Consider the following 20,209-nt stretch of genomic DNA (forward strand, 5'->3'; position numbering starts at 1 on the left):
ATATGTGTATATATATGTATATATACAGTATGTATGTATGTACATGTGTATGTGTATATATATGTATATATGTATTTATATACAGTATATATCATATATATAAATATATATATATCGTATTTATATATGATCAATATATATATGTGTATATATATATGTTTATGTATATTATATATATATATATTTAGAATATTTGATTTTTTTGATTTTTATTCAGTATGTTTTTTTAATACATATGTTTTAAGATTATTAACACAAAGTACAATTATACTATTTATATTAACAAAGCACGTATTTTACAAAATATTGCATTATTATAATTAGATTTTTCAAAATAAATGTTATATTTGTAATTTATTTATTGTATTAAATATATTACTATTTTATATTCAAGCATTATATGAAATATGGATTTATTTACAAATCTGAAATATAACAAATTCAAAAAGAATTAAACTATTAATTTTGATGTATTATTAATAATAATAATAATAATATAAAGTTAGATTAATAAAAAATAATCGTGAGACACGTCCTGCACCCCGTGTGTCGTGACGTCTGCGCTGCGTCACGTCACCTCCACAGGCCTTGTTCCATGCTCCGCGCCCCGCGAGCTGTCATCATTTCACCGGGAGAGGCGAAGGGCATCCGGGATACAGGCCGAGAAGGGAGCCGCTTAAACTCGTTTCTGGAGGTTAGTATTTGAGATTTAAGACTTTAAGGAGGCCTTGGTGTCTCCGGGAAGAATACCGTGACCGATCTTTAAGCACAGAGACGGATCCTGGGTCACACAAAACTAAAATCCGACCTCAACAAGACAAAACCTGTTAGCATGTTAGCTGCGTGCTAAATCACACACACACACACACACACACGCACACACACACACTCACTACCCTTACCGTGAACGTTAGCTCATGTGTCAAAATACTCGCTGAAATTGTCGGTGGCGGTTAAAGTACGATTTACACATCGGAAGAAAATAACGCCCATAATAACCAAACGTTCGCTTCCTAACTGCAACTCAAAAGGCACCGATTAGCTGCTAGTGCAATGTCAATTAATAGAGAAAGTAGAAGCTAACCGGCTATTACATAACGTTAGCTCTAAAGCTTATCATGGAACCAGTTGAACAAGCAGCTTTGTTTAGCTTCCTGTCTGTGTTTTACAATCAGAGGAGAGGAGCATTTTACAATGTTTTGATAAAGCCGTAATTTTAGGGAACTCATGTCTCGTGAAAGGACAAAGTGACAGACAGCTAGTGTAGCCAATAGTATAATCTTTGGAGTCCTATTTCAGCCAATGGAGAGGCCGGAGAGGCGGGTGGTGGGTGCGTACAGGCCGGGGGTGAGGGAAGAGGAATGGAGGCAGTCGGGGAGTGGAGATCCAACAAGGTCAAAACACCGTAGCTGAGGGAACACATGAAGACAGAGCAGGGATTTCTCAGCTCGGTCAGACTGGAAATAACCAAAATTACATTGAGAGTGGAATTTCAAAACGCAAGACCTTCCTCGACAAATCATCTTTATCTTGACGGCCATAAAACAATGGAACAATCTCCCAACAGAGCTAATAACATCTACAAATGTCCAAACTGTGTTTGTATACGTATAAGACAATATCGATACATTGTCTTATTGCATTATTAAGTTTTGTGATACTTTATCATTCCTCAAGCAAATAGGAAATCAGTGTATATGCCCTCTCAGTGTATATGCCCTCTCAGTGTATATGCCTCTCAGTGTATATGCCCTCTCAGTGTATATGCCTCTCAGTGTATATGCCCTCTCAGTGTATATGCCCTCTCAGTGTATATGCCCTCTCAGTGTATATGCCTCTCAGTGTATATGCCCTCTCAGTGTATATGCCCTCTCAGTGTATATGCCCTCTCAGTGTATATGCCCTCTCAGTGTATATCCTCTCAGTGTATATGCCCTCTCAGTGTACTATTGCCCTCTCAGTGTATATCCCTCTCAGTGTATATGCCCTCTCAGTGTATATGCCCTCTCAGTGTATATGCCTCTCAGTGTATATGCCCTCTCAGTGTATATGCCCTCTCAGTGTATATGCCTCTCAGTGTATATGCCCTCTCAGTGTATATGCCCTCTCAGTGTATATGCCTCTCAGTGTATATGCCCTCTCAGTGTATATGCCCTCTCAGTGTATATGCCCTCTCAGTGTATATGCCCTCTCAGTGTATATGCCCTCTCAGTGTATATGCCTCTCAGTGTACTATGCCTCTCAGTGTATATGCCCTCTCAGTGTATATGCCCTCTCAGGGTATATGCCCTCTCAGTGTAATAGCCCTCTCAGTGTACATACCTCTCAGTGTATATGCCTCTCAGTGTACCTACCTCTCAGTGTATATGCCCTCTCAGTGTATATGCCCTCTCAGTGTATATGCCCTCTCAGTGTATATGCCCTCTCAGTGTATATGCCTCTCAGTGTATATGCCCTCTCAGTGTATATGCCTCTCAGTGTATATGCCCTCTCAGTGTATATGCCCTCTCAGTGTATATGCCTCTCAGTGTATATGCCCTCTCAGTGTATATGCCCTCTCAGTGTATATGCCTCTCAGTGTATATGCCCTCTCAGTGTATATGCCCTCTCAGTGTATATGCCCTCTCAGTGTATATGCCCTCTCAGTGTACATACCTCTCAGTGTATATGCCCTCTCAGTGTACATACCTCTCAGTGTATATGCCCTCTCAGTGTATATGCCCTCTCAGTGTATATGCCCTCTCAGTGTATATGCCCTCTCAGTGTATATGCCCTCTCAGTGTACATACCTCTCAGTGTATATGCCCTCTCAGTGTATATGCCCTCTCAGTGTATATGCCTCTCAGTGTATATGCCCTCTCAGTGTATATGCCCTCTCAGTGTATATGCCCTCTCAGTGTATATGCCCTCTCAGTGTATATGCCCTCTCAGTGTATATGCCTCTCAGTGTATATGCCCTCTCAGTGTATATGCCCTCTCAGTGTATATGCCCTCTCAGTGTACATACCTCTCAGTGTATATGCCCTCTCAGTGTACATACCTCTCAGTGTATATGCCCTCTCAGTGTATATGCCCTCTCAGTGTATATGCCCTCTCAGTGTATATGCCCTCTCAGTGTATGTGCCCTCTCAGTTGTATGTGCCCTCTCAGTGTATGTGCCCTCTCAGTGTACATACCTCTCAGTGTATATGCCCTCTCAGTGTATATGCCCTCTCAGTGTATATGCCCTCTCAGTGTATATGCCCTCTCAGTGTATATGCCCTCTCAGTGTATATGCCCTCTCAGTGTACATACCTCTCAGTGTATATGCCCTCTCAGTGTACATACCTCTCAGTGTACATGCCTCTCAGTGTATATGCTCTCAGTGTATATGCCCTCTCAGTGTACATACCTCTCAGTGTATATGCCCTCTCAGTGTATATGCCTCTCAGTGTATATGCCCTCTCAGTGTATATGCCCTCTCAGTGTATATGCCTCTCAGTGTATATGCCCTCTCAGTGTATATGCCCTCTCAGTGTATATGCCCTCTCAGTGTATGTGCCCTCTCAGTGTATATGCCCTCTCAGTTGTATATGCCCTCTCAGTGTACATACCTCTCAGTGTATATGCCCTCTCAGTGTACATACCTCTCAGTGTATATGCCTCTCAGTGTATATGCCCTCTCAGTGTATATGCCCTCTCAGTGTACATACCTCTCAGTGTACATGCCTCTCAGTGTATATGCCTCTCAGTGTATATGCCTCTCAGTGTATATGCCCTCTCAGTGTATATGCCCTCTCAGTGTATATGCCCTCTCAGTGTATATGCCCTCTCAGTGTATATGCCCTCTCAGTGTATATGCCCTCTCAGTGTATATGCCCTCTCAGTGTATATGCCCTCTCAGTGTATATGCCCTCTCAGTGTATATGCCCTCTCAGTGTATATGCCCTCTCAGTGTATATGCCCTCTCAGTGTATATTGCCCTCTCAGTGTAATGCCTCTCAGTGTATATGCCTCTCAGTGTATATGCCTCTCAGTGTACATACCTCTCAGTTGTATATACCTCTCAGTGTACATACCTCTCAGTGTATATGCCTCTCAGTGTACATGCCTCTCGTGTATATGCCCTCTCAGTGTACATACCTCTCAGTGTATATGCCCTCTCAGTGTATATGCCCCTCTCAGTGTATATGCCCTCTCAGTGTATATGCCCTTCAGTGTATATGCCCTCTCAGTGTATATGCCCTCTCAGTGTATATGCCCTCTCAGTGTATATGCCCTCTCAGTGTATATGCCCTCTCAGTGTATATGCCCTCTCAGTGTATAGCCTCTCAGTGTATATGCCCTCTCAGTGTATATGCCCTCTCAGTGTATATGCCCTCTCAGTGTATATGCCCTCTCAGTGTATATGCCCTCTCAGTGTATATGCCCTCTCAGTGTATATGCCCTCTCAGTGTATATGCCCTCTCAGTGTATATGCCCTCTCAGTGTACATACCTCTCAGTGTATATGCCTCTCAGTGTATATGCCCTCTCAGTGTATATGCCCTCTCAGTGTATATGCCCTCTCAGTGTATATGCCCTCTCAGTGTATATGCCCTCTCAGTGTATATGCCCTCTCAGTGTATATGCCCTCTCAGTGTATATGCCCTCTCAGTGTATATGCCCTCTCAGTGTACATACCTCTCAGTGTATATGCCCTCTCAGTGTATATGCCCTCTCAGTGTATATGCCCTCTCAGTGTATATGCCCTCTCAGTGTATATGCCCTCTCAGTGTATATGCCCTCTCAGTGTATATGCCTCTCAGTGTATATGCCCTCTCAGTGTATATGCCCTCTCAGTGTATATGCCCTCTCAGTGTATATGCCTCTCAGTGTATATGCCCTCTCAGTGTATATGCCCTCTCAGTGTATATGCCCTCTCAGTGTATATGCCCTCTCAGTGTATATGCCTCCAGTGTATATGCCCTCTCAGTGTATATATGCCCTCTCAGTGTATATGCCCTCTCAGTGTATATGCCCTCTCAGTGTACATACCTCTCAGTGTATATGCCCTCTCAGTGTATATGCCCTCTCAGTGTATATGCCCTCTCAGTGTATATGCCTCTCAGTGTAATGCCCTCTCATTGTATATGCCCTCTCAGTGTATATGCCCTCTCGTGTATATGCCCTCTCAGTGTATATGCCCTCTCAGTGTATATGCCCTCTCAGTGTATATGCCCTCTCAGTGTATATGCCCTCTCAGTGTATATGCCCTCTCAGTGTATATGCCCTCTTCAGTGTATATGCCTCTCAGTGTATATGCCCTCTCAGTGTATATGCCCTCTCAGTGTATATGCCCTCTCAGTGTATATGTCCTCTCAGTTGTACATACCTCTCAGTGTACATACCTCTCAGTGTATATGCCCTCTCAGTGTACATACCTCTCAGTGTACATACCTCTCAGTGTATATGCCTCTCAGTGTATATGCCTCTCAGTGTACATACCTCTCAGTGTACATACCTCTCAGTGTATATGCCCTCTCAGTGTATATGCCTCTCAGTGTACATGCCTCTCAGTGTACATACCTCTCAGTGTACATACCTCTCAGTGTATATGCCCTCTCAGTGTATATGCCCTCTCAGTGTATATGCCCTCTCAGTGTATGTGCCCTCTCAGTGTATGTGCCCTCTCAGTGTATGTGCCCTCTCAGTGTATGTGCCCTCTCAGTGTATATGCCCTCTCAGTGTATATGCCCTCTCAGTGTATGTGCCCTCTCAGTGTATGTGCCCTCTCAGTGTATATGCCCTCTCAGTGTATATGCCCTCTCAGTGTATATGCCCTCTCAGTGTATATGCCCTCTCAGTGTATATGCCCTCTCAGTGTATATGCCCTCTCAGTGTATATGCCCTCTCAGTGTATATGCCCTCTCAGTGTATGTGCCCTCTCAGTGTATATGCCTCTCAGTGTATATGCCCTCTCAGTGTACATACCTCTCAGTGTATATGCCCTCTCAGTGTATGTGCCCTCTCAGTGTATGTGCCCTCTCAGTGTATGTGCCCTCTCAGTGTATGTGCCCTCTCAGTGTATGTGCTGTGATGTTGGATTTTTAGTGGAACTGTGATAAATGCAAATGAGGATCCCACTGTTCTGATTGCATTAAAAAAATAAAGTAGTTTTTATGCTTATGGTGGTGTATTCTTTATACAATGACAGTTTTCCTAAAACAAGTATTAATATGTATCGACTTACTTAAAGTATTGCAGTATATTAACTCGTATTCCTGTACAAAGATACGTATTATATTGACAGATTTTTTCCAATACCCAATAGGATTGGGCAATAACAGCACAACAAGTGAAGAAGAAGCAGGTTTTGCAGTGTGAACATACAAATATGTAGGCCCTAGTTAACATCAAGAACATCAGGAGGTATACCATTTTAACCGTTTGTCACTGTGTCTCCTCCTGTCCCGTCCCAATCCTGGATGAACGACTCCAATCCCATCCCATTTCCGTGCTATTCACCAGGACTCCCTGCAAGAAGAGACCTTGTTCAGAGAGTCTTGCTGACTTCTGATCACTTCTGGGAGAAATGTTTGCCGACTTCAAAACTTTGACTGAAGTGGCGCAGTGTGGCGTCAGGGCACAATAACCATACTGTTTTTAGTAGCCTACGCTGTCACTGCTGGGGGGAAATCATTCATCTGCCTCGTGTGTGTGGACATGAAAATTGTCTGCACGGTTTCCGTTCATCTTTGCACTCCATGCCCCCATATGCTTGTTCTGTACATTAATCATTATAAAATGAAAGGCTATTAAATATGCATTATCATAAAAAACAGAAATGTGACACTGTCAGAGAAAGTCTTACGCAACCACTGATCGGCACGTCATCAGTATCGTGCTGATAAATGTTTTAAAATGAAATATCGGCATCACAATGAACATTTCTGTGACAGGCTGATATGCGCATGCGACGCAAACCTTTGACTAAGTGGGTGTAACAAGTATTCTGCAGTGTGGAGCATCCTATTTGAAAAAATATGTGCATATATCGACATCAACAATCAGCCAAAAATGGTTGAAAGAAATCACCACATCTAAAAAAATCCAATATCATGCATCCCTATATCCCTAAAACTATGTATTTATTTTTATCCATTTATTTATGCAATAGCTAATTATTGGTGGGGAAACACTGCCAACCTTTTGAGATAACAACTGTAAATGCTCCCCTCCAAGTTAAGGATGTTGTAAGAGTGAAAAGTTAATGTTGGCTTGTTTATTTCCTGTTCCTGTTTGAAAGGTGAACATAGAAAGCATCTCTCTCTAACACAGTCTCTCTCTCTCTCTCTCTCTCTCTCTCTCTCTCTCTCTCTCTCTCTCTCTCTCAGAGTGGACAAACGGACCAGTGGACGGCGGACGCTTCATTCATCCCTGTTTGTCCTGGGACTAACCCCGGTGGAGTGAGTTTTTTTTTTATCCCGTCGTTCTGAGGTTTCTGACGTCTGGCCCGTCGGCCTGACCTCCACCAGCGTGTGTGTGATACTTTGAGGACTGCTCATGCATCGTTTAAGGACTTGTGCGGCGCGGTTGCGTCCGCTCACCGCCTCGCAGGCGGCTCAGACTGTCGGCCCCCAGCGGCCAATCACAGTCGCCTCCAGAGGTGGCACAAGGACGTTTCAGCCAATCAGGTGCTACACAGCACCTGTGGCCTCGGAGCCGTTCCTGAACGGAACGAGTTCTAACTACGTGGAGGAGATGTACTTCGCCTGGATGGAGGACCCCAAGAGTGTGCACAAGGTAAGGAGCAGTAGAGCCTACTAGGGACTACATACAGGGATCTATCATGGTGGTTCACAGGTCCAATTAAACTTAAAGGCACCTCAAGAATAAACATAGCTGATAGTGCTGTGAGGCATTCAGTCATTATTTCAGGTATATAAACAAAAGGTTTCAAGTTTTCCCTCTACATTAGATTATAAGACAGAACTCAGGATTCCCAACAACCGTCTTCGAATAGAAATGATCATTCCTTTTTAAATAAAGTTGTTTTTCTTTTTAGCTATTAAACATTTTATATAACATAATGACTAAGTCAGGCGGTACAAACACTGATCGAAGACAAACCCAAAGCCTAATACAAAGCATTATTAGCACTATTAAAGCAAAAGTAGCACCATGAATTTATTTACATTTATTCAACATAAATGGTAAATACAAACGGCTTTCTTATTTTCTATAAAACACAACGTGGCTGCATGAAGGTGACCTGCTGTACGGCTGGTGAGAGATGGCAACCCCTGTGGGACTGAATGAAGCTGGTGGCGTCTGCAGGGACAACCACACATTTGAACTGATTCTTAAAGGACAACCAGGCTAATAATAGCAGCTTGAAGCTCAGTCACATGACGGAGCACACAGGACAACCTGTTTCATTTAAACTTGCTGTTCTCCTCCCAACAAACCCTCACCTCAAACCAGGTGAATAGTGGGCATGTAAATCATGCATGTGTAATTAATTTCTGTTAGATCAAAGGATTAAGTTTGTCCTCCCAAATTAAAATGTATTTGTGCTCAGTGTAGATGAAAACCACAGTTCACAGAGTCCTAAAGGTACAGGAGGAGCTCCCAAAATGTTTCCCATGAGGTCATGATACTTACTATTTCTTTACACAAGTGGGGCAATTAGATTAACAGTATTAATTCTATTTAAGGCCCAACACACATTTAATTTATATACAGAAGAGTACATCTACTGCAAAACGTGCAAGTAATGTGTATTAAAGAAGAGTTCAGGAAAAAGTATTTTAATCGATAATCCACACCTGTCAGAACCCTCTTCCTCCACAGATTAACATCTGCAGAGATTAAATTGTAATAATAGATTAAACTATCACCATATTCATCTGGACTGTAAAGTGTGAAGTATTCATTCCATTTGTTTATTATTTCTGATAATCAGTGGCTTGTTGTTGTGGAGGTGAACATAGAGGTCACATAGTAAAACCTATGGCTGACGTGTGTGTTTGTCATGTTACATGTCACAGTCAAGGTCAGACACTGTGACCTTGCTGCTATCAGTTTAGCAAACTAGTAGGACTGAATTCTTATAGACCCATACTATACATCGTGGTAATAAAGCTTAATAGCCACGGGAATAGGCTGATATGAAAAGTAAGATCATTTTGGCCAAAATTACTTGGGGGGGGGGGGGGGGGGGAGCTAATTTTAACTACATGAAAAAACCCAACTCCATGATGAAAAACAAGTAGAGCTGTATCAAATAGATCGAAGCTTCATTCATAGCGTCAATATTTGAATTCTTAAATATTTTAATGTGCAGGTTTTGTTTGTTTTTCAGTTTTTTGTCTATTTATTAAGTTTCTTCACAGTTGCAGAAAGGCTACAGTAATATAATTAATATTGTACTATTAGGATTGTTTCCTGACCCGTGTGATCCAAACATTTTCAGCGTTGTAAAGTCCTAAAAATCTAAATGTATTGAAAAAAGATGGATGTAATCATTTCCAAAATTCACAACATGTTTTATCAACAAAAACAAAAAAACAGTTCACTAAAAAACGCTCAGCGAGGAATGTGTATTGGCAAGAATCTGCCGATGCAATACGTCTCATGATACAGAGGTTACGATTCGATATACTGCGATTTATTGCGACATTGTAACCATGTTACACCCCTAGTTGATATTTATTTAAGTGGGGAATAGACATTCATGTGCTAAAGTGATGAAAGCTGAAAGAACATTTGGGAACTTGCAGCAAGAGGGTAAAATGTGGAGTACGTTTGAATGTGGGGAGTTCATACCGGGAATGAGAAGTTTATGTGCAGGGCGGAGAGTCTGTGACTCATGAGTCTAGAATGAGTTGAAGAACCACAGAGTGGAAATCTGATACTGTAACAGAAAACAGGCTGTATGTTCTTCTGTGTGCAGGAAGAGGCAGTGTCTTCTGACTGGAACATAAATACTGTTTGTTTCTGTGTTGTAAGAATGGAAAAAGAGAAAAGTTCAAACAACTCTTCTCCACCAACACCAAAAGGTTTCAGCCTCAGTATCACTACTTTTACTTCAGTAAATAACTAGAATACTTCTTCCATCACTGCTTTAGGACAGCTTGCTGTTTTCAGTTTCCTTACTTTATTGTCAAAGCTCAGTGTTGGAAACGTTCAGAATGTTTAACTCACCAGTTAAAAAGACAAACAAACATATCAGCTGATCACTAAATCATTTTAATTAGAGTATTAGTTCAAACTTGATGACAGAACAAAACTGTTGTCAGTTTGTGTGTAACTAGACCAACGATCGTCTGTGAGCGAAGAAACTCTAACACCAGATATTCAATGTTAAAGATTCCCATCTATCTTTATAATCTAGGGCTGAACCAAGTCTTTCTTCTTTTTTACATTCAAAGCTTCTATTGAGGTTTCAAATGAAGCTTTGAATGTCTGTCATTGTATTTTATGACATCATCACCTTTAAAAATAAATAAATCCAGAAATAGTGATTCATCAGATTATCTGACTTGGTCTTTTTTTATTAAATCAACTGAACTGGTGATTTATTCAACATCTTTCGACAGTTATTGTTGGTATGGAGCGCCAAGCAAATGTCATATATAATAATATAACAAATATACTTTAATAGATGTTTAGTTATTGTTGTTATATAAAATGTGATTTATGGTGCTGTTTGACTGCCACGTTAAACATTGAGGACACAGGCTGTTCTTCTATCGTTTTATTAAAAATGTTCTCTTCTTCTTTCTCCTGCAGTCGTGGGATGTTTTTTTCAGGAATGCTAACGCCGGTGCTCCTCCCGGTGCAGCCTACCAGTCTCCTCTGGGTCTGTCTGCAGCTCCTCAGCTCTCCTCTCTGGTCGGAGCTCAGCCCAACGTGGAGAAGCTGGTGGAGGATCACCTGGCCGTGCAGTCTCTCATCAGGGCCTACCAGGTACACTTTCAAACACACATGTACACAAGTGGATGATATGACATGGTACTAGACTCCAATATGTCGTAAAGGGTCAGTTCAACAGCATATTAGGGCCATTGTAGGAAAAAATAGTAATAATTATAGAGCTGGGGTAAAAACTCAGATATTCTCTGAGATGAAAGGCATACATTTACAAGAATAAAACTCTGGAGATCAGTCTTTTTGTCAAGGAACAACATCGCTTTACAATGCAAGGTTGTATCAACCACATCACACCACAGACTCCACCTGTAAGCGGGAATGCCACACGCACATGTTGGTGAGGAGGTGCAACAGTATGAACATGGAGATCCTCCATCTGTTCATCGCGTTGTGGTTCCTGATGCAAAAGCTACACCTCAGCCAAAGCAGTGTGTGGTTTCCTTCTGAACAGGCCCAAGTCACGTCTCTTCAAAGTCCGGATGCTTATAACATGTCGACTCTGGGCTGAAATCACACAAATGTCCTTATTGCTGAATCCGATAGCAAAGTATAATTTCATTAGGTCATCTACTGCAGGCATAATACACGGCAAGTCTGCAGTGTGATGCGGTTGATCCAAAGCGATGTGGTTCCTTGGTAAAAAATTAAAATAAGGAAAACCACAATTTCAGATTTTCTTTTTCCTCGTAAATGTACCACTTTAATCTCAGAGAATATCTGCGTGTCTTTCTTGTAATGTACCAATTAATTCTTTGAGTTTTTCTCTGAACTTTCAGGCATGTTCTGCAGCGTCTTTTTTCAAGGATTTCTAAGTGGATTTATGGACGTCTATTCACAGGTCCCAACGTAGAAGGGTGTGTGAATCACTGATGCAGACTATAGTTTAACTTTATTTAGAAATCAATCAATTAAATTCAACCCTAACCCCCCCCCCCCCCAGAACGAGCAGCAGAATAATTAAAGTGTTTTAAATGCTTGTTTGTTCTTTTTCTGAAATTATAGTTATTTATTAAGATGGGATCTTTTAAGTGATCTTTAAATTAAATTATTGTTAATAGAAGTTGTTGTATAATCATTCACTTTGATTGATCATTCTGTTTACGTCATACTAAACACAATTCTAGTCTCTGTAAATTCTCAATCTGAAAGCAGAAAGTGTTTTCTAAGATTAATTTATAATTAATGTTTGCTAATAGTTGCAAAAACACCTGTGTAAAATGAATAGCTTTGCAATTGAGGCATACATTTGTGTATGTGATAAAAGCAGAGCTTCCATCGTCCTCTTTAGTTGTTGGCGGGTTAAAAGAAGTTTGAGAACACTTGATAACTAAGTCCACTCGCCAGTGGAGGTCTTCCCAGGTCCTAAACTTACTCAAACAAATTTAATATAAACAAGTCTTCAGAGAAGAAACCCGACCTGAACAGGAACTACGCAAATAAGACTTTAGCAATTAAACTGATCTAAATCATCCTCTCATACTCGACCTATGTTGCAAAGACTTTTGCTCTCGGAAAAGCATGAATACGCCTCCAGGCCACAGAACATTTGAATTATTGTGCCGAGCCGCACTTCAATGACTGGATTTTCACCGTTACGCTGTAGGAACGCTGAGCAAACACTTTCCCAAAAGGCTGTAACAGAGGTTCACAAACGTTTCAGACCAGGTACCACATGTACCAAATCTAATTTTCCAAGTATCACTTCCCACTGCAGATACAACACTTCACCTGTGCTGTTCCTCTGGCCCTATGACTTTAATCCCAGATTGATGTCGCTAGCCTGCTAATGTCTTTTCAATTTGCTTGAAGGGGCACTCAAAGTAGTGCTGCTCGACGGCTCAACTGCCGACTCCTGTTCAGCATTGAAAGGTTTGTCTGACTGAACTGTCAGGCCAGCAGCCTCGCGACTGTTTTTTGGACCCATTTAAAAATTCTACTCATTCTGCTTTAATCAACGACTGAGGCGTCCTAATCTGACTGCGTTTAGCTAATGCCAACGTATCTAGTTCATGCTATGTCAGACCTCCTGTCCTGGAGCAACACCGACACACCGTCCTCGTCTTTTACATACAACGCTCTCCGTTGCCGTTGTAGCTGACCAAGAACCCGCCGGCGCCTTCCAGCTCTGCTGTTTCATTTGTACTCGCCATAGTGTGCAATCTCAATCAAAACCCAATGATATAAAATAACAGTGGAAATACAGAAACACCGTCCAGACTTGGGTCCTGGGTCAGCTCTCAGTTAGGGGACCTGTCAGGGGTGTCTGTGTTGTGATAACCAGGTGTGTGTATGTGCAGGTGATGGGGCATCACAATGCCCGGTTGGATCCTCTGGGAATCAGCTGTGTGAATTTTGATGATGCTCCGGTGAATACCGGCTTCCAGGACGTCGGTGAGAACGCCAGAACTGAGAAAACAAACAAGCTGCTTCCTGCTTGTGGTGTTAATGTTGCTCTTCCCTCCCTCCCTCTCTTCTCTTTCTCTCATTCCTTCTCTTCTTCTTTTATACGCTCACCCTGTCGTCCAACCTCGTCCTTCCTTAATCTTTCCTTGTTTTTGTGTCAAATCTTGTTTCAATGTTTCTATTTTCGGCCTGGATGTTCCTATTCCTTCTCTATATCTTTCCTTTCTTTTACTTTCCAAATCTTTAATTCCATCCTGCTTCTCATTCTCCTGCCTCTCTTCCGTTTATAACGTTCGGTACTGTCCTCCTCCTCTTCTTCATCACCCTCTCCTTTATTTCGTTCCGTCCTGTCCTCCTCACCCTCCTCCTACTCCTGTCGGGGGGCTCTGTGCTGTTGTCACTACCTGTAGATCCGAGGGCACCATGTGGCCCAGTTGGACCCCCTCGGCATCTTGGACGCCGATCTGGACTCGTGTGTCCCCACGGACATTATCACCTCCTCCGACAAACTGGGTGAGGAGCTGAACCCTTAGAACACACCACAACGTCTTTTTATCTCCCCTCTTCCTCCTGTTGTCTCCTGGTCTGCCTTGCAGCCCGGCTCTTTCTAAAGTTTACTGAAACATGCCCAGTAACAAACCTTCCCTGACTGTCTCAATCTGAAGCCTTATTGTACATCAGGAACATTTCCTGAACCTTCTTGTGTACAATAATGTTTCTGAGACCTTGTCCTAAACTGGAACCTTCCTGAACCTTCTTGTGTACGCTGAATGTTTCTTGAACCTTTACTGAAACCTCAGGCTTTCTTCATCACTCAAATGTTCCTGAAACTTAATTTAATTTGTTAACGGGATTATTTGCATTATGTTTTCATGTTTTGAAACCAATGTCTTTAGAACATCTCAATCCTAAACACGTTGTTGTGTTCTTTAAAATGTATTTTTGCATACAAAAATTTGTTTTTGAACCCTACTAAAGATTTGACATAGTCCCCTTAAAAACGCCCTTGAAACGTTGCTTTGTAGGTCTGTTGGGAAAGATCTTAATTGGATTCACTTGGGCAGAAATAGATTTGCCCTCAAGTGTTGTGGATGTAATCCTTTTACACATGGTTGTAAAGGGACCACCATGAGATGTGGGCCAGAATAAAATAATGTGCTTTAAATAAGATACTATCTAAGTTAATTCTTGACAAAAACAAGTGCACCTTAAGATCCCTTTAGTAGCTGTTTTGGAGCTTTCACTCATACTCAGCAGATGAAGTTTGCAGATGAGCACTTTACCTACTTCTTGTTTATTACTCTCTAGTGCTACATTTGTGCATCTAAACTCCATCTGCTGAGGAAGATCATGTGATGTGGTCGTAAGCTCCAGAACAGACCTTTAGTTGTCAGTTTTTCTGACTTGCTTTCAGATCATTTTGACCATCCTTTGGGCTCTAATATAAAACTGTCAGCACTATTTGTTGGTGTTGAGCTGTTAGCGTTGTGCTAACTGTGCGAGCTGCTCTGGACACTGCAGCAACAGTGATCTGATAGCAGAAACCTGCTGCTGATAGTTGTTTTAGCTTCTGCTTTGACATGACTTACCTCATAGCCCTGTTTAGCTTGTTGTATCATTTACCTGCAGCTTGTTTTTGTTGGCTGATCGCTGTAGCAACACTAAGGTGGTAAACCTGGCGGGGTCTTTGTCACCACTAAATGGGAATCTAAGGTGCAATGTCTAATACCTTGCCACCTGCTCTAAAGAAATAGGGGACATCATTTCCCCTCTACATTCCCCACTACTACAATGTTTGATAGTCCAACTTCTAACATACAGCAGGGCAAGAATACGCAAAATGAGACCAGACTGCTGAAACTCTGAGAGCTGGTCAAAATAACACTGCTATCTTATAATCTTCACATGTGGCGTCGTCCTGTACTTTACGTTAGCCAGTTAGTTTATGCCACTAACTGGGGTCTGTATGGTCGATGTCCACTTTGATAGTTTGTTTAATGGACTAAATCCAAAGTCACCTAAACTAGAAAACAACCCACATCTTCGTCTCGGCAGCTCCGGGAGACGTCCGTCTCTTGCTTTTTTAACTGGACTCTCAAGTCCCTCACACTGAAAATACTCTTTACACCTACATTTTACACAAAATGATTTAATAGAGCTCAAACTCACACATGCAGGGACAGATTGTGAAACCTGTTGAGATCAGACACGCTGGTTTGTACGGAAGCCCTGAGAGGCGAGTGAGGGAAAGTAATTCTGGGGATCCATTTTCTTTTTTTCAACTCTTAAGTGTGACAAAAAAATGTTTTGGCAGGAAGATTGCTTGTTTGTTGTAAAACAAATTTTGGCAACAAATATTTTCACAGATGAAAAAAAAACCTAGCACTTAGAAAGATTATCCTGGGAAAACCTTTTTATTCACCTGTTCCTAAGGCATGAAGAAGGGAGTGAAAACTACTTAGATCAGACTTAGAAAATGGATCACCAGAATTTCTCAATTCCCTCTCAGGGCTTCTTTAGGTTTGTGTATATAACGTTTGTAGTGAACAGAGGACGTCAGTGTTGAGGCCAGGAATTAGTCTCGTCCCTGCTGTGGTGAAAGTGACCTGTGCAGAATGGCTTCCTGTTTGGTAACCCCTCATGTGGGTGGGTTGGTTTTGGTGTGGCTTCTGTTTCCTCCGCATGGTGTTAACTGCATCCCTCGTTCTCCACCACATCACACCTTTTCTAAACCAAACCTCTGGACTTTTTCAAACAAAAATAAAGTTGGTGGAGACACTGAGATGCCGAGGCCGGTGTTAAGCTCTGTTCTAGCTGTAGACGGTGGTGTAAGAATGGCCTCGGGTTTCGAGTTTATAAGCGTGTCGTAGGTCCCTAACGTTGTCCGGGTGTTTCTCCCTTTGCTGCCCTCTGCTGGCGACCCTTCCAGACGTGGCTGTGTTCAAGGAGAGACTGAGAATCCTAACGGTAGGAGGTACGAGAAAAGGACGGCGCTGGTGTGTCACTGCGCATTGCTGTGAAGCCAGTAGATCATCTTTAGTGGAGTATTGTCACTGCAGAAGTGTGCATTTCACATCTACAGGAATTCCAGAAAGTCAGAAACGGATTCTGACAGCAGGATCAGTTTTTTGATATCCTGAGCTCCTGTAGAGGTCGCTGCACTACAGAACAAAAAGAAAAGAGAGATTTCATTTGATTCTCTCTCTTTGCTTTTATAAAACTTGTTTCTACACGAGTAAACGAATGTTGACTTTGGGCACCCACAGTCAAAACTGCTGAACTAGTTTTTCATAATATAAAAAAAGTAACAATAAAGACTTAGAAATGAGACGACACAGTCTACGATTTATATTGTTTATAGACATGTGTAGAGTTATATAAATATTAGTTTGGCATTCCTTACTTAAAACAATAATTTTATCAGCACATTGTGTATTTACATCAGTATCCTGTACACACAGTAACGTGTACATATTCTGCTTCCAGCTCTTATTAATGTGAAACCTGCATATTATATCTGCAGTACTGGATACTGTCTGTAAATTCACCGTCTGCCATGAGTCATAAACTCAAATTATGTAGTAAAACAAATGAAACATATGATTATAAATAAAGTAATCATTGTTTTGCTGGATGATATGAAGGGTTTAAAGACTCAACTGCACCATAACAGACGATTAGAAACCTGAATAATAAGTCCTGTGTGTACAGAAATATATAACCAGGCTTCTGTATGTAATATACATGTAAACAAAGTCACTATTGAGAACTTGTTCCTTCAATCGTCACCAGCATTTGAATAATTCTATCTTGATTAATTAAAAAGAAATTGGCTCTAAATATGATTTAACACACAAAAAGCCTATTAATAATTTAAAGCATCTACTTAATTAAATGAATGACCTTTTATATTTAACATCGAATTTCCCCCCCAAAATAAGAGCATCTGCTTTTCTTTTCTTCCGACTGTCTTGGTGCAGAGATCAGTGTTTAACTCTGTGGTTCTCCGTGTGGTGGTGACTGCTGATTTTTGCAAGCTCACTGTTCTTTACTCCTGTGGAACGATTAAGTTTTAATTTGGTGATGTAAGACAGTGTACCAGAGTGTAATATCCCTTTAATGCCTTGATACACAGGAAACATTCAGAGGAAATTCAGAAAGACACACAAATATGAAGCTAAATGTACAAATTGAAGAATCTTTGCTCCAGTAAAAATGATGAAGTGCTGCCTGAGTCCCTCTGAAAGTCTCCTGTGTGTTCAGGCTGGTGTAGTTACCTTCGTTACCTTCTAGCTGCTGCTGCTAGCTCCCTGCTCTGAACAGTAGAACAGATGTAGACGTCTCTGTTAGACGAGTTATCTCTCAGAAAACTGATTTCATATGGAGCCTTCAAGGTGATGATTTTAAACTGTGGCCACGAAATGATGGAAGTGTGGGCTGTGGAGCTATAACAGTACATTTTGGCATCAAAAAAATAACTTAATTGAAAACATGTATAGGAAAAAGTAGCATTAACACTGATTAAGGTATTGGCAGAGAACAAAGTTCCAGTCTTTCTTTCTCCAGAGTCAGATCTTTTTCTTACGCTGCCAGAGACGAGTATATGATTATTATTGATACAGGAAAATCTGTTATCTCAATTTCATTATTTTCGCTATTACAACACTGGAATATTTAAACTCAGAATGACTCGACTTGTTTACTGTCAGTAAGAAGGAGTTTTTCAGAATATTGTTTATGCACCAAAAATAACTGCAAACTATATAAAATCATCAAATATTATAATACCATAATATCAGGGGACACCTCCTGAGTCTGTTATTTTTATTAAACCTAAACTAATTTTACTTTTCTCATCTAAAAAGCAAAGAGACTGTATTTATATAGCACTTTTCCAAATACAACGTTTAAATTGTTTTACAGAAGGAAAAAAGATGATATAAGTAGTAAGTTAAACAAGGAGGAAAAATGTGCACAAAATATAAAGTTATAAAATTAATTATTGTTTTGGTTTTCCAAAAAATAATAATGAACATTACAACATTTCTAATCACACAAATCTAAAATACAATAAATTAGTGAAGTAAAATTGGTGGTGCAGAGCTGTTCTGAGCTGGAGCTCTTAGTGTCTCTGGCTTTCTTTCTCCTTTACTGCTCACTCTTTGTTTTGATCTCTTCTCTGTTTTCTTCTTTGCTCCTATTTTTGGGGCTCCCTGAGTTTTAACCTTATTTTTAAATAAGAAGATTACAGCAACTACCAACAAAACTGTTTTTCTTCTAACATATTCTCTTTATCAATATAATGACTTAGTATTTCAAAATAATGACTTAGTATCTCATAATAAGGACTTAGTATCTCATAATAAGGACTTAGTATCTCATAATAATGACTTAGTATCTCATAGTATCACCATGTTATGATAAGCATCCGGTCTTTGAAGAGACTTGACTTGGGCCTGTTCAGAAGGAAACCACACACGGATTTGGATGAGGTGTAGCTTTTGTGCATCAGGAACTACAACGCGATGGACAGATGGAGGATCTCCATGTTCATACTGTTGCATCTCCTCACCAATGTGTGCGTGTGGTATTCCCTGTTTTCCTGCGGCTTCTGTGATGAGCAACAATCGGTTCCTTGACAAAAAAAGTTTCATAGTCATTGGCGAGAGACAAATTATTCTGATCCCATTTTAATTGTGCCATAAATTACACATATGGGGTTTTGTAAATTTAAAAGATAATTTTGCAAGTCAAGAATGAATGTCGCAGTTTGAATTCTCAGTTGAAGCGCGTCGTGTGTCGCTTCACTGCTGCTGAAGGGGTTAAATATTAGACAGATATGATGCTGCTTATTTTTTAACTGTACAGTTGAACCTCCTTTGAGCTGACATTGTCGTCTCGTCCAGACTGTTCTGTTCTTCACCCTCTGTAACAAGTCTGTACTACAGAGCTTTATCAAACTACACACTGACACTGTTTTATAAGTCATTAATTAATAATTGTTTGTTCTGTACTTTTCTTCTTGTCAAGAATTCTCATGTGCAGACTCAACCAACAACATGTTAGTCCGTCTCTCAATACTGTCTGACTTCCTGTCTGTGTCTTTAAGCTCTAAGCCCATTGGTTCCTACTGAGACAAATCTTTAAACTCAAATATATAATACATTTTTTTAAAGTTTAGTGATTTCCTAAAACAGCCGGTCACTAGTTTTTTTATCAATGGACAGGAGGAAATAGTGCATTTGTTGGGGACTATTTTCAGTGGTGGATTAATCTACATTTGGTGCTCTAGTACTTGTGTCAGCAGGACCGTGAATGTGGGATTGAATTAAAATAAACTCCAGTGTGTTCATGAGGCTCACTGATGTGTTTTTAATAGTTTTTGGATGACATTGAGTGCTACGACACAGAGGAAGAGGATATATCACACACAATACTTGTTAGTGGATTTGAGTCTGAGCACGAAGAAGAAACATGGAGAATATCAGCAGACTGATCCTGAGCTCTGTCTTGTATTTCATGTGTGAACCTACTGATTTGGCTCAAATAAATGATACTAACGATGTCTCTCCTTACTTTCCTTTAAAATAATATTAAACCCCACAACTGTCCTGCTCGTTGTAAAACCACTCAAACTGCCTCCATCACTACTATTCACTCTGTCCTCTCCTTCCTGTTTCTGCTCCTGTCTGCATGTTAATTGTTTGTCTGTGGTTTAAAATAATGTCTGTCTGCCGCTTCATATTCTCCATATTGTGTTTAATAATGAATATTTATTCATTCGTTACTAACCCATAAATGCATGTTTTCATTCGTCCACGGCTTGTTTGTGTGTCCATCTCTTTGCTGTCCCTTCCCTCCGTCCTGCAACCTTTTCTCACCTCCTTCCCGCTTCTTTTCCCCTCTTGTCC

At 40.8% G+C, this 20,209-nt stretch overlaps 1 protein-coding gene across 3 annotated transcripts in view; it reads left to right on the forward strand.

Moving 5' to 3' along the window:
• Positions 1–556: 556 nt before the first annotated feature.
• The window catches only part of ogdha (oxoglutarate dehydrogenase a), a 34,473-nt gene continuing 14,820 nt past the window's right edge, over positions 557–20,209 (forward strand). Inside the window, exons 1-5 of one of the 3 annotated variants that reach the window (XM_029438886.1) lie at positions 557–694; positions 7,355–7,763; positions 10,755–10,931; positions 13,709–13,811; positions 16,228–16,272. In XM_029438886.1, the coding sequence (XP_029294746.1) occupies positions 7,524–7,763; positions 10,755–10,931; positions 13,709–13,811; positions 16,228–16,272 (565 nt within the window). In that variant the 5' untranslated portion in view covers positions 557–694; positions 7,355–7,523. Of the gene's footprint in view, positions 695–7,354; positions 7,764–10,754; positions 10,932–13,192; positions 13,287–13,708; positions 13,812–16,227; positions 16,273–20,209 lie in introns of all 3 variants that reach the window. The other 2 variants (XM_029438889.1, XM_029438888.1) reach the window with 2 other exon arrangements.

This window comes from Cottoperca gobio, chromosome 9 (genome assembly GCF_900634415.1).
Source record: "Cottoperca gobio chromosome 9, fCotGob3.1, whole genome shotgun sequence".
Classification (NCBI taxonomy): domain Eukaryota; kingdom Metazoa; phylum Chordata; class Actinopteri; order Perciformes; family Bovichtidae; genus Cottoperca; species Cottoperca gobio.